The following is a 13,776-nucleotide window of genomic DNA, read 5'->3' on the forward strand; positions in this document are numbered from 1 at the left end:
ACCATTTAACCAGTATACAGCAGTATATTTTGCTGCATCAGTTAAGAGTATGTGTTTTGCTGAAGGATACTGTAGCAGGATTGGGATTCAAACGGAACCTTCAGACTACAAGGTGGCGGTTTTAACCACTATGCTATCCAACTGCCCCAAAATGTAACAAAACAGAACACGTACTATTAGGGCAAAGCTTTTTTTTAATGTTCCAAAACTGATAAGTAAATTAATGACTTCATTGTCCATCTCAGAATTATGGGTTGTCAAAGAAGAATACAAAGACATATTTTATAACAATCATAAATTTATTGAGAGATGCCCTTCCCTGATAAACATAGCTGAACAATGGAAGCATCAAACTTACAGCAACAACTGAGTCATTGAAAAAACAAAGCAGCAAAATTTATAGATAGAAGATAAGGGACACAAATCCAAACTATAAACGGCGTAAGTCACATGTGAGTCAAAACTGGCTCTCAGATGAAGTGGATTTACACTGGGATTTTTTTTGTAGCTGCTTTGCTGCCTTTTAAGTACAATCTGTTAAATTTCAGAAGCCAGGACCATAAATGAGACTCAGGCAGTGAAATTAAGACATTAAAATGTACATGTATTTCTCATTCAGATTACCAAGGTATGTCAAAAAAACTGCAAACCGCTAAGTATTTGCATAGCCAGGGTATAACATGTTCATGGGGGAATGACCTGATGACCTTGCTGAAGGTATACTGTAAAGGGTCTTCTCCTCCACACAATTAAGCACTGAATGTGGTTCCTAACACCAAGGGCGGCAATGTCCCTCAACACAAAGGTTCACTTTTGTTGGCCGAGTATTGTACATGGTACTGGCCTTATTTTGCAAACAGTCTCAAATTCTGGAGAGTTCTGCAGTATAGTCCTGACCGTCTCGTGAAGCATGCTGCACTGGAAGCAAGCACATCTGGGTTCACCTCACCTTCGCGCCTTTTTCTCCTTCATGATCTTCTTGCTCTCCTCCCTCCTGCGCTTGTTGACCGGGTTGCGTGGGTCATAGATCTCAAAAGTGTCTTCATCCTGCATATTGGCGTCCTTCACCTTCCTGGTCTGCTCATTGAAATGCAGCACATGTGCCATCCTAAGTTAGAGGGAGAGTTGAGGTCTGAGTGACACATAACTCGCAGCTCTATAAATCTCTGTGCAATCATCAGATAGCTTTTTACCATAACCAGACAAAGCAATTCACAAATTTATTAAAAACTACAAAAATAAGTGGATTAACTGGTAAAAACATCTTTGCAGCCAGCAATACAACTTTGTTCAAATAATGTAATCTGTGTATGACTATGTAAGGACATACCAACAGTTCAGAACTAACTTTCAAATTCATTAAACTTTTAAGAATAATTAGATTACAATGCTTGTGAAGTTATTCTTGAAACACTGCCTTCTGGTAAGGCAGGAAAAGCAAAATGGTACGGTAAATTTTGGATGGAATTTTATTGGTCTAAGTTGGTGACATTTGTGCCTCTGGAATAATCCTGTGAGAAACATACTCAAGTTTGCAAAAGAAAAAATGTTTAGTCTGTCAGGGTTTTACAACAAACCCATGGAACCCACCAAGCTAAACTTGTAAAAGCAAGCAGCAGCAACAAGACCCAAATCAAATGAATTAGTGTCTTTGACCATATACTGGTGATAGATGCATATCTGCAACTTATTTCCCTATTTAATGGATGGTAATGTCTCCTATCAAGAAAGAAACTGCACTTTCTATGAAAGGCAGAACACATGCATGGTTAGAAAGGTTTAACACTTTGTACACCCCAATACAAGAGGCAATTTATTCTATGAAGGCTTCTTGACTTGAGTATCGCTGGCACACAAGAATGAACACATGGCAATTGTGATGGCAACGATGGTTAACATGTACATAAAGAGAAAAATATTTTTCCTTACAGATACACCAAACAATAAAAAGTGTTCTGAAACCTACTAGGTTAATAAAACACAAACTAGATCACAACAGACAACCAAATCAATGCGTTTTTCTATGACACAGCTTAGACCCTCTGTGAGGCCACCATGAAAGTTACTCATTTACATTATCTAAAGCAACTGATAGTATCTGACTGACTCCTGTGTATTTTTTGTGGTGCAATTGAGGGCAAGTACCTCGCAAAAGGGTATAAGAAAAGTAAAAGGAAACTGTCAGCATTCAGCTTAAAAGTCTATGCTCTCACCCATGATACTATCTGTTAAGGATTTACAATGGGTACCCATCCTAAGAAAAGGTCTCCGGTGGTTAATAATCTGAGCCTGAATCTGTGGCAGGATAGAAACTGTAATTAATGTACACAAAAAATATATAATTTCACTTTTGAAATGTACATCAGATGTAATTAAACTTTATGAATATTTGTGGTTACCTGACAACTGTTAAATTGCATGTCAAAATCACCATCATGATACACTCCAGTGTAGTCAGCGTTGAAAGAGAGCGATTGCACAGCACTCAGAAGATCTGCCAAAGGGATCAACACTTGGCATGTTTCATGTCTATCAGAAATGGCCATGAGACGTCAGAGATCACCCAGAATACCATGGTTTTGCTCGAAAAGACCCGACACACTCCTGATGTGAGTGAAAGCAGGCTCTGATAATTTGTCTAGCAGCTCTGATGACGATGACCCCGCCCCCCCCCCCAACCACTGGCTTAGCTGTGAAGAATTATGAGTTGCACACAATCCCTGCCATTCCCCTCACACTTATCGGAATGGGCGCTTATCGCCCCCCTGTGCTGCCCTGATGAAGAATTCTGAATACTTCCCAAATTTATTTTTCTTCACATCTGAAAGGCTAGATCGGAGTGGGGGAGGCAGTCAAGGGGGCCTGGGGTGGTGATGGTTAAGGGGGGAGTGGGCCCCAGCTTCTTTGAGACGGCTTTGTAGACACAGACACAGATGGAACAGTTTACACTTCTGGCCCAGACTTGACTTCCAATGTCTGACCTGTCGTAACCCGTGTTCCGTTCACGGGGTGCAGCGATCACTCTGAAGGCGGTGCAGATTCCAGCCTCCCCCCGTTGCTTTCTGGGAGACCAAAGTCTCCCCCAGGCTTTTTTTTTTTTTTAAAAACAGCACTTGTCCTAGAGCTTCACTGGAGCATATTTCTACAAAGGTAAGTAAGCAAGGTCCTGGCTCAGTTAGATTAAGTTGGAGGCCATGCACACCGATTAAGTGTTTGCCCTCTTCAAGTAACACCATTCAAGCATAAAACCTTTCAAAAAAAAAATTAAATAGTACGGATTCTATTTTGTGGGTGGCACTCAAACATAAAAATGAATATTTCTATGACTTGATGCCTTAAAATTTGAATGCTTTTTCAAAGAAATAGAGAAGCTCCTCCTTGTAGGATGAAAATGAAAGCCTCCTCAGTCAAAGTGTATTTCCTGCTCCTGTCTTACTAATCTCTGGGAAGGGAAATGATAGACTGACACAAAAAGACCAGGTTTATCCCTTTGCCTGTCAGTGCTGCTTCTGAACATCATATCCAAACATTTAAGTCTGTGATCCCTCTTAAATAACAAAGACTGCAAGGAGATCAACGTTTCTGCTGCAAGGCGTTGTTTAAAAAATACGTCCTTGAATGTATTCTCCATGTTCGATTTCTGTAATATTTGGCCATGATGGATGAAAATGAACATGCACATCAACTACAGCAAAACCTCAGAGGAATAGCAAGCCATGTGTCTGTTAAATCAGCAACGTCCAGAGAGGTTTCGTAGCTCAGAATGGCCCTTCAATAAGAGCTAATTTCCTTTAAAATAAACCTACAGGCAATAGGTATAGCACTATGTGGCCACGTGCAGAAATATATACATTCAAGTAAGCAAATTCTTTGTAACTTTTTATGGCAGTAGTTCATATTTTTTAAACCCAGAATGGTGTAGCAGTTTCCAGTAATGCCTTGGAAATATCAGCCTGATGTACTTTTCACAGCAAGACCTTGGAAATGTATCAACACATAAGTGAAATGCAAAAGAGGAACACGTCTGACAAGTTAATCAAACTGAGAAATATATTTTTACCAGGCCATAAAGTGGGACAGATGCAAAATCTCTAAAAGATTTACAAAAAACAGTCTCCCGCATAAGTTCCCGTTGCGCCTAGCTTCTCAGACAGAGGGAAATGAAAAAATCCATACAAGTTTGAAAAATGTCCTTGTCAACCAAGCTGACATATAAACACTGTCACTGTAACTGTCAAATACCTTTAGTCTATATGTTCCCCATAAAGCAAAAGCTATGCCAGAAATTGATTGTTTGGACTGGAACTATTACCATTGGCCAATGTGAACTAATAGTGAGGCAGTCGCCCGTTTTCTTCTTCAAAGTGATATAGAGTATGTAGTCAGTGAGCTAGCTTCCCAACTGAAGAACAGCTACTGCAACTCACTGAATGCACACCAAGGGTAACATTTATTTCAGTGATGGGGAATTAAAATGTTTCCATTCCAATAGCTAACCCACCACGAGTGCGTATAACTACGTTCAGAGAAATCAAAACTCGTAGGAAAATAAGACTAACTGCAAAGTGCACACAGTGATTACAATGTAATTCAGTTATGCTCACCGTTTATTGGTGATCATTCAGAGCATCAGCTCAATGCATCTGTCCATAATCAACAACCAGACTCGTTCCTGTTTAGCGATGATCGTTTTCTTATGCTCATATCCACAGAGTTCTCCTAAACAGCAGAACTCAAATAAGGTTAAAAAATCTTGACAGAGCTATCTAGGCAGTTAGGTGCACAATGGACAATTAAGCATTCATTTTGCGAGCAGCTATTTTGTACACATTTTCGGTGGACATAAGTCACCAAGGGATGGCATGGTGCGACAGAGAGCAGCACTGTTATCTCATCGCACCTGGATGGTGACAGAGGTTGTGGGTTCAATCCCTGCTCAGTCCGTGTAGAATTTGTATGTTCTCCCTGTGTTCATGTGAGTTTCCTGTGGTTTCCTCCAACAGTTCAAAGATGTCTCAAGTGAACTGATGACTCTGAATTGCCAACTGTGTGTGAGAGAGAATGTGTTACACTACTCTGCTGTATAGGTGAGTAGTTAACGATAGGCAGTATACCATAGTACGTTTAGCATTGTCAGGCACCTAGGATGAAAAAGGTGTCAGCTACATACTACATAATATTCAGAGTAAGTTGTTTTGGAGGAAAACATTTCCTAAATGAATACATGTCAACGTCACAAAGAAGTAAAATATAACTGCACAGCCAGATACACTAATGATGCCTGATGAGCAACATATACTGAGATATCCTTCCATATGATTTAATCAGTGATGTAAGTTGCTAATATTTCTGTCTAGATCTAGACCTCAGAGCAAAAGCCATCAAACAAATATAAATGAAAGAAAAAAAAATCCATCCATGTATCCACAGCTGCCCCTGCACCGTTTAAAGTGTATTATCAAATCAGGTAACCTTGTGGTTTCTGTATGTCATGTGGCCTCCACAGAGTTTCTCCAGACTTGGGTCCAAGACACACCAATGCTATACACAACATGGACTACAGGCCCAGGTTTGATAAGCAGGGGTTCCACTGTATGGTCACCACTGACTGTCTTACTTCTGGCATGCAACTGTAGCATTTAAAGGCCATTCACCAGTCACGGAAATTAAATAAACATTATTCAGTCCCCTTATATCAGTGCTCTCTGTATAATATTAGTGGATGGAGCCCTGCCAAAAAAAAAAGAAAACAGCACATTAATCATTTAGGTAACAAAAAAAACCAACCACATTAATCCTTCATATTTAATTGGGTGCGAAATATGAGCCTGTAGACTTAATATTTGCTCAGTAAGACGTCTGTAATTGACTGCTGAGCGAATCCGCTGACAAGTTAATTATTTCATTTTCTCCTTCGTCATACTTCCATCGTAAGGTAGCGCTGAGTGACAGGAATGTCCTCAGAGACAATGCGCTGAGAGCCACCTCCACAATAGCAGAAACACAACATGTCCAGGTGCTCCAAAAGCTTTGTGATTTTATGCAACCCAATTAAGCAAGCTCCAGTGAAGGAAAAAACAGACCACAAAGCACTCATCAACTCAGATTTTCCATTTAATCCATATTTGGGACTTACTGTTCATTTGGATGTAAAAAAAAAGTGAGTTAAACTAAATACAATCTGTAATGGTCACACAGTACTGAGCTGGTGTCATTCAGCTTGTGTAGCAAGCGAAAAGAGAATGCTTCTCCTGCTTTTTGACCACTTATTGGCAGACAATATGTCCACGGATACATTCCGTATGCCCTATGTTGTAACAAACTAGAGCGCAAAGCCAGCCACCAGACCAATGAACAGCATTCCCCTGTCTCTGTCAGATGATTATTTGTTTTGCAGACTGGCTGGGGGACCTAGAGATTTGCAAACAGTCACGGCAGCATTGCAAAAACAAACAGGGCCAAATGGCGTCGGTGATGTCTGCAGCTAAATGTCCTTGGTCTTTTCCGCACCATAGGGATCACCACATGGAAACTGATGGTGCTTTGCCATTGCCTGGCCATGACAGCGTTCATCCAAATAACACTTTGGCAATTCACTTCTCTGTGTCTATGGAAATTAAAAGGGATGTTAACCCTGCAGAAATATGACAGGTTTTAAAGGGGACGTGTACAGCAGTTAATATATTAATAAACTGTGAAACCAAGTTCATAGCTGGAAAAGTATTTAAATTATAAGCACAGTAATTTTAATTTAGGTAGACTTAGTAACTACCTAACAACAAATAGTTTTAGTGTATTAATTTGGTTTCTATAAAGTTTAAAACTTGGAGCTTTAGGGTGCAAAAAAAAATGGCTGTGATGGTGTGGGGAGGGTAAGCACTCACCACCCACTGTCGTCGTCCTCGCCCAATTCCTCCACATCTTCCTCAGGCTTGTCAGGGGCTTCGGTGATGGCTGTCGACAGCTTGGACTTAAATCGATCTAAGAGGGCCAGTGTCTGAGGAAAAAAAAATAAACAAGTTGAAAAACACAAGTTGATGTAATGTTGTGCTGCTGGTTTATGTGAGCTGTTCTGTTGGACTTTAAAGTAGATGCTTTTTGCTGAATAACTAGTGATGCCTTCAGGCTAACCCATTTAACCAGGATTATGGAGATCAAGTGAAATCACAAGGAGTTTCATTGCCTGGGCTTCCCTGGAGGACCCCTTCTTTAGCTTCTGCTTCCGAATTTCCTCATACTTCTTTCTTTCTTCCAGGTACTCAGCAACCGCTTCGCTCGATGCCTTTGTGTCACCTTTAAGAACAGAGGTATTTCAGTTAGAGCCTATAAAATATCAAAAAACTTTCTGTGCAGCCAACATCATCATACCAGAGTGACTTATTTGAATGCCCAGCAAATATTTCTGCAAGACACGTTCCCTGGAAAAATCAATACAAAACTCTGTTTATCTTGAAATGACATGTGGACATAAATGATAACATCTGAGTCCAAGTGTACTAATAGATGTTGCCTATAGTTCCTATTTTGCACAATATATAAATTATAATACATCAGTAAGACAATTTCCTTTTTCAATGTAAGCACATAAAATATAACTCCAACAAAACAATTCCATGTCTTTACTGGAGCATAAATCACAGATTCACTAGAATAAGGAGTCCATGCCACTAGGGTTTAAAAAACATTCAATTTCATTTCATTTGTAAATGCAATTCTGGTGAAATGTGCCATGTGTTAACAATTTGTGGGAATACACAACAAGGGATTATTAAAGAAAAACAAATTTTGAAATTAAAAACCTTTCCTTTCAGCAAAGTTTTATATGCAAAAGATTGATCTGTTTTGAATGTGTAATTGTTCTGTCAGTGCTTCTTTTCGTATGAAAATATAAATGTGAGATTACCCAAAGATTATTAGGAGGGGGATTTATGAGTTTTACAACTTTAATTATGTCTGTTGTAGAACCAAGCTACACAGAGATAACTACATACAAGTCAAATAGTGCACTTTCATTGTACTAACTACTATATATGCATCATGTTTGGTCAAAGCAAATCGTTAAAAGTAAACAATGATTTGGTGAAATTTGTAAGATTTCGAAAAGTAACAAAATCACTGTCATGAATTATCAATTGCAAGCAAAGCAAAAAACATCTTTCATGTGTTATATCAAAAGTTAGTTTTCAGATCCAAGTTAATTTAAAAATTGTTCTCAACAGAACACCAAATACTACTTCTGCTGAAAAAACAATACAAACAAATCCTAGGATGGCGAGAAACACTTACAACTGGTATTTTGGAGGTATTTTTTGGCCTTCCAGTAAGCAATAGAGAAGGCAATCCCCGAGAAAGTGTCAGCGCTGACTTTCACGATCTCCAAGAGCAGCGTGGGGCTAGGGCTTGTCATTAGCTGGAGATTATCTCACACATCTCTGGAACGGCTTTCCGCTGTGATGCGAGGACAAGTTTCGGCATGGTGACAAACTGACAGTGGAACAACTACAAAGGCTGGGAAGTAGATCTGAGAGCTGCAGACGACAGGCTCTCTGTGTGACTGGGAGATCCCGTTTTCCCAGAGAATCGCTCAACGCGTGTCCAATGTGTTGTAAATTCTCTCTCTCGCTCAGAAAGGAGGGAAATGTGCTGATTTCAAAAGTTTGTCCTTGAAACAATATGGGCTTTTTCAAATACAATACCTCTGAGTAATAAGGAAAAAATGAGAAAACCAAAGTCCCTCACTTGCCTGAGCCATAGAAGAGACCTTGTCAGTGTAAGCTGTGTATCAGGAAAGGTGTTTTTGGTAATTTATGGTTTCAAATGCAACAGACTATGTTTCACATTCCAACGTAGTAGAAGCCTAAATGTTCCAATAACTAATTTAGGACTAGTTAATTAAGCTGAATCGGAGGCAATCAACTTCCAGAAGACCTTACTTCACATCTTTTTTTTTTTTTTTTTTTATAAACAGTATACATTAATGCAGATTCAACCTTCACCCTTAAGATTTTTTACATTTATTTTCTTTACTTATCTGATGTCTTTGTCCAAAGTGACCTACAACGTTAGGAATACTGCAGTATGCTACTTACAACAATTGCAATGGCATTGCAATTACAATGACATTTCCGCAGCTAGGCCACTTTTAATGCAGCAATTTACAGTAAGTACCTTGCTCAAGGGTGCTACTGCACGAGCTGAGATATGAACCAGGTTCCTTCAATTGCAAGGCGGCAGCTCTAACAACTGCAATATCTGTGCAGTGAAGCCCTAAAATCATGGCTTCAGATTGTACAAGGAGTAGTCAATGAACTCCAGACATGCTCAAGTTACTGGAGAATAACAAAACCCAAGACAGGTAGCACCAGAGACAAGGAAGATTTATAACAAAAAGGTAAATGGGGTTTCAGGTCACTCAGTGGTCCTACTATTTTCCACAATGAAAAATGCATTCATGTGAAATAAATAAATAATGTGAATGAAAAAGTGCTGTGTAAACAGGAGGAGACTGGACTGTACTCCTTCAGCGAATCCTGGTTTTTGAAAGGAAGCCAGAGAGAGGGAGCACTCCGTGAACAGTGAAGGACAAATCCACAGGGACTGGGAGCCACCAGACGGGCACATCCGGGAACGCGACTGGACCAGACTGCTGGCTGTCTGACAGACTCACGTTTAGCTCTCAGTGTGTTCTTGTTATACAAATGACCCTCTGTAACTGTGAGTAAATTTCATGGAATTGTCATAAAAGTACATAACATGGACATTATAGTGTATATAGAACCACTGCACCGTATTGGTTGTGACTTTTAAAATATGGCTGAATGTCATGATTTTAAATGCAGTTTGTTATGGGGAATGATTAGCAGCATTTTTAAAATCTCATTTATTAAAATAAAGTATTTGCCTTCCCAACTGATTAATCATTCAGACTCTGGGTTTGTGATTAAAAAAAAAAAAAACACACACACACACACACACACACACACACACACACACACACACACACACACACACACTTTCAGAACCGCATGTCCCATACAGGGTCGCGGGGAACCGGAGCCTACCCGGTAACACAGGGCGTAAGGCCGGAGGGGGAAGGGGACACACCCAGGACGGGACGCCAGTCCGCCACAAGGCACTCCAAGCGGGACTCGAACCCCAGACCCACCGGAGAGCAGGACTGTGGTCCAACCCACTGTGCCACCGCACCCCACTTAAAAAAATTATAAATACATATATTATACAGTATATACAAGTAAAAGAGAAAAAGTCACCATAAAAACAGATAGATTCACACTCTATACACAAACACTGCCTTCTCCAGGCATTAAGAATCGCAGTCTGTGGAGAACTGCGGACGCAGCTGTGTCAAAGCAGACACTGTTTGCCCCTGGATACAGATGAAAAATATCCTCCTCTAAAAAGTTACTGAAAAAGTTTTTAGAAAATTATATTAAACTTAAAAAAAAAAAATTCCATCTACTTTATTAGCTGTCAAGGGAGCAGGTCAACTGTGCCACAAATCACAAAAGCTTCACATCATCTTAGAATAACACAGTTGCAATATAAAGCCAGAATGTGGAAACCCTCCAGTGGATCTTCTTGAGACCAGAGGGGCAAAACTTGTCAAAGGTGTGAAGTTTTCTCCTACTGGGGGATTTCATTGACTAAGAAAAGAGCATTGTCTCACAGGATATTTGGACTGTTCAGCTATCATTATAACCCTGCAATTACAAGCACTTCAAAAGGAATCTTGATCACTCTGGATTCTGAGCAGTTCTCAAAAGCACTGTTACACAATGAAGTAGAAGCATGTGAGATATGTCACAAAGCTGTAGAGTCTAATACCGCAGATGAATCTAGGAAGTCTGTTTACTTTGAGAGTCCTCTGTTCTGCTTTGGCAGCAAAGCAATGCCAGTCATCAGGTCTGCCATCCCTCGATCTCTTGATTTTCTTGCCTGTGGATGCTCAGTGATGACGCATTTGGCCCCTGCGGGGAAAACCACATTCTCCCACTCCAGCTGTTGTCACTAAATACCATCCTGTAGTTTGATGGGTCTTTCTAACAGCATTCCTCACTTGCCCCGTCACCCGAGACCAGAGAAGCTACAAATCAAGAGCCTTGTTGTGGCAACTGGCACGAGGAAGACGTGAGCCCCACTTGGTCGTCAAGGTGGTTTTCTGCACCTTGCCAATCAACACTCTTCCTGAAATGCCTCCAGCGTCAGAAATCCTTTTACGTTTTCCTACAGACCTGGAGCTGAAAAACGATGCCATAATCAATCACTGCTGCTTCAAACTGATAGCAGGGACTTCTGTGGTTGGACAAGAGCTGACTGGTGCTGCAAATCTGAATACTCTTCTGATAAAGATTCGAGGAAAGGTGATTGGTACAAAGTGTAACAATGTGACTAAGAAATTAATATGGTACAACTATTACGGTTAAAATCATATTTGCACTTTTTTTTTTTTTAAACCAAAACAAAGACAAAATGTTGCAAAAACTGAATCCACGACAGCTTAATTAAATAACCAGACTTAATTTTCCATTATTTTTTTTGTAAACAAATGACATATTCAACTGATCTCACTTATCCATGAGCAGCATGATAGGATTCCACAATGTGTCTGCGAGGACAATATGTAAAATCCAGATGTGGATTTAATCATCTTCATACAGAGTGGGGAAAACAAAGCCACAATGTTAGCACAGAGAACAAACTAAAAAGAAACAACAAACTCATAATTTTAATCACAGAATAAGACACTGATCGAGTGCTATCTCTTAAATAATATGGAAAAAACCAAACCAGACTGACTTGGGGAAACATAAATATACTGCTGAATTCTTGAAAGAGAATTTAGGGGACACAGAGAGGCTAAATCATACTTGTAGAATATCTGTCTTCATATTGGATCCTTCTAGATTATAGGACATAAGATAATTCAATAATGACTGAATGGACTTTCAAAGATTACTAGGGTGCAAAGCCCCCACTTCTTCTTTCTATTTTTCAACTGCTTGAGTGACAGGGCACCACTGAAATAAAACACCCCATGCACACATGCATACCCTGTATAAATAACTCAAAGTGGTTAAAAGAAAAAAAAAAAAGAAAAAAGGTTGCCACATCGTTTAGGGTGGGTATAAAACGGACAGTATTTTTTAGTGTTTCCTTCTTATTTTTGGCACTCCACTGGGGAAGGCCATGCCAAGAAAGAGAAAACCAGACTAGAGGAACATGCAATAATTTACGTCTTGAAAACTGAAGAGATGTCTGTAGCTCAGACAGGTACAAATGTCTCTTTTAGCTGGCAAATTCTGAGGAGACAATTGGCTTTCTGCTGCCTGCTAAGTCACACAGGAGAGAAAACACCAAAAGAAGTGGGACACTGTTAATGGTGTGGGAGGCAGAAACATTTGCATTCCTGTCCCACTGTGATGCTGACCATGAGGTCGAGTTGGGATATGGTGCCACAACTGCAAAAATGTATTGCTTTTACTACAGCTTAATGTCTATGCTGCTTACACCAACCCAAATGAGTGTGGTGCTTCGTATTCGTAACTCCAAGGAACCCACTTTATCACATTTCATGTAAAATGTAAACATTTAAATCTTTCTTACAATGTTGGATATGCAAATTGACCTAAATATAAAGGGACCTACAGAGGCTTCATAATCTGTTCTATATGGTCCCAGATTTTTGTACAAAAAATTTCTTTAAAAAAATAAGTTTAAAAATGTAAAAACAATAATTTTTAGTACTGCTGGCCTCCTGTGGTATTTTCTTGTCAACTGCTGCGTACTTGGTGAACATGTCTACTTAAAGCAGCCCATGACCCATCCTGGCCTGACAGCAAAGAGATCAACTGTGGTCCAAGCCAAACATGTGCACAACCACAACCAGAATTCTACCCTCTGTAATTTCATTCGCAAAAAAAAGACAAAAGACGAATCAAGAGCAACTGTAGTCCTTTGTGTATTTATCAATAGCATAATACGTTCGAGTTTGAGTCTGGCAGCATGACAGCTCGAACGGGAATTTTTACTGACCATAATTTTACGCTTCCATTTATCAAAACCCTTTCCAGAAAGTCTCTGGAAGGTGACAGCTTTGTAAACATACCAGACTGCTGCCAATAACCAGTAATTTGAGAGTTGGTTGGATCTATTCTTTTCCTTCAGAGAACCTTCTTTTTAAACGCAGAAGTACAATTCCCCATTCTTTTTCCACGGGAATGTGAAGAATGTCAACAGTATTTTAAAGTGCATGGCTATATTTGTAGTGGAAAGATTTCTTCATTGTGTATGTTGTGGGCTAATCCACTGTGGGCTAGGTTATAGATAGAATAAAAATAAGACCCCAAAAAAGGAAAACTTTGAGCAATTCAAGGCCTATACTTCTGGACACTGAATCTATGGCCAATGTCAGAGTGTGGGGGCAGTTAGTGCCTCGGGTGCCCGTAACTGGCCTGTCAAGCAGACAATAATGAGCTTCCACAGTAGCCCAAAGGTACCATAAGTGTGTCCTCCTTTGAGGAACTGCAGTATAACTCTGAGAACAAACAACACAAGCAGACAGCATTCAATATTTAATCCCATAGCAGACTAACATGTAACTGTCAAACATGCACTATGACAAGTAGTGCATCAAGGCACATTTTTCTAGTTTTCTCATTATCCTGATTGGTGTATCTAACAAGTTCAAGCAAGAGAAGTAAACAGAAATAGCTATAAAATGCTTAATAGAGTTGCTCCACAACTTACGAACTTAAC

The 13,776-nt window shown here is 39.8% G+C and overlaps 1 protein-coding gene across 1 annotated transcript in view; it reads right to left on the reverse strand.

Moving 5' to 3' along the window:
• Positions 1-280: 280 nt before the first annotated feature.
• cwc27 (CWC27 spliceosome associated cyclophilin) overlaps positions 281-13,776 on the reverse strand; it is a 41,566-nt gene continuing 28,070 nt past the window's right edge. The window contains exons 12-14 of the mRNA XM_018744920.2: positions 7,184-7,293; positions 6,885-6,997; positions 281-1,108 (exon numbers count right to left, since the gene is read on the reverse strand). Of these exons, the coding sequence (XP_018600436.1) occupies positions 946-1,108; positions 6,885-6,997; positions 7,184-7,293 (386 nt within the window). The 3' untranslated portion in view covers positions 281-945. The remainder of the gene's footprint in view (positions 1,109-6,884; positions 6,998-7,183; positions 7,294-13,776) is intronic.

The sequence above is a fragment of the Scleropages formosus genome, chromosome 6, assembly GCF_900964775.1.
Source record: "Scleropages formosus chromosome 6, fSclFor1.1, whole genome shotgun sequence".
Lineage (NCBI taxonomy): Eukaryota > Metazoa > Chordata > Actinopteri > Osteoglossiformes > Osteoglossidae > Scleropages > Scleropages formosus.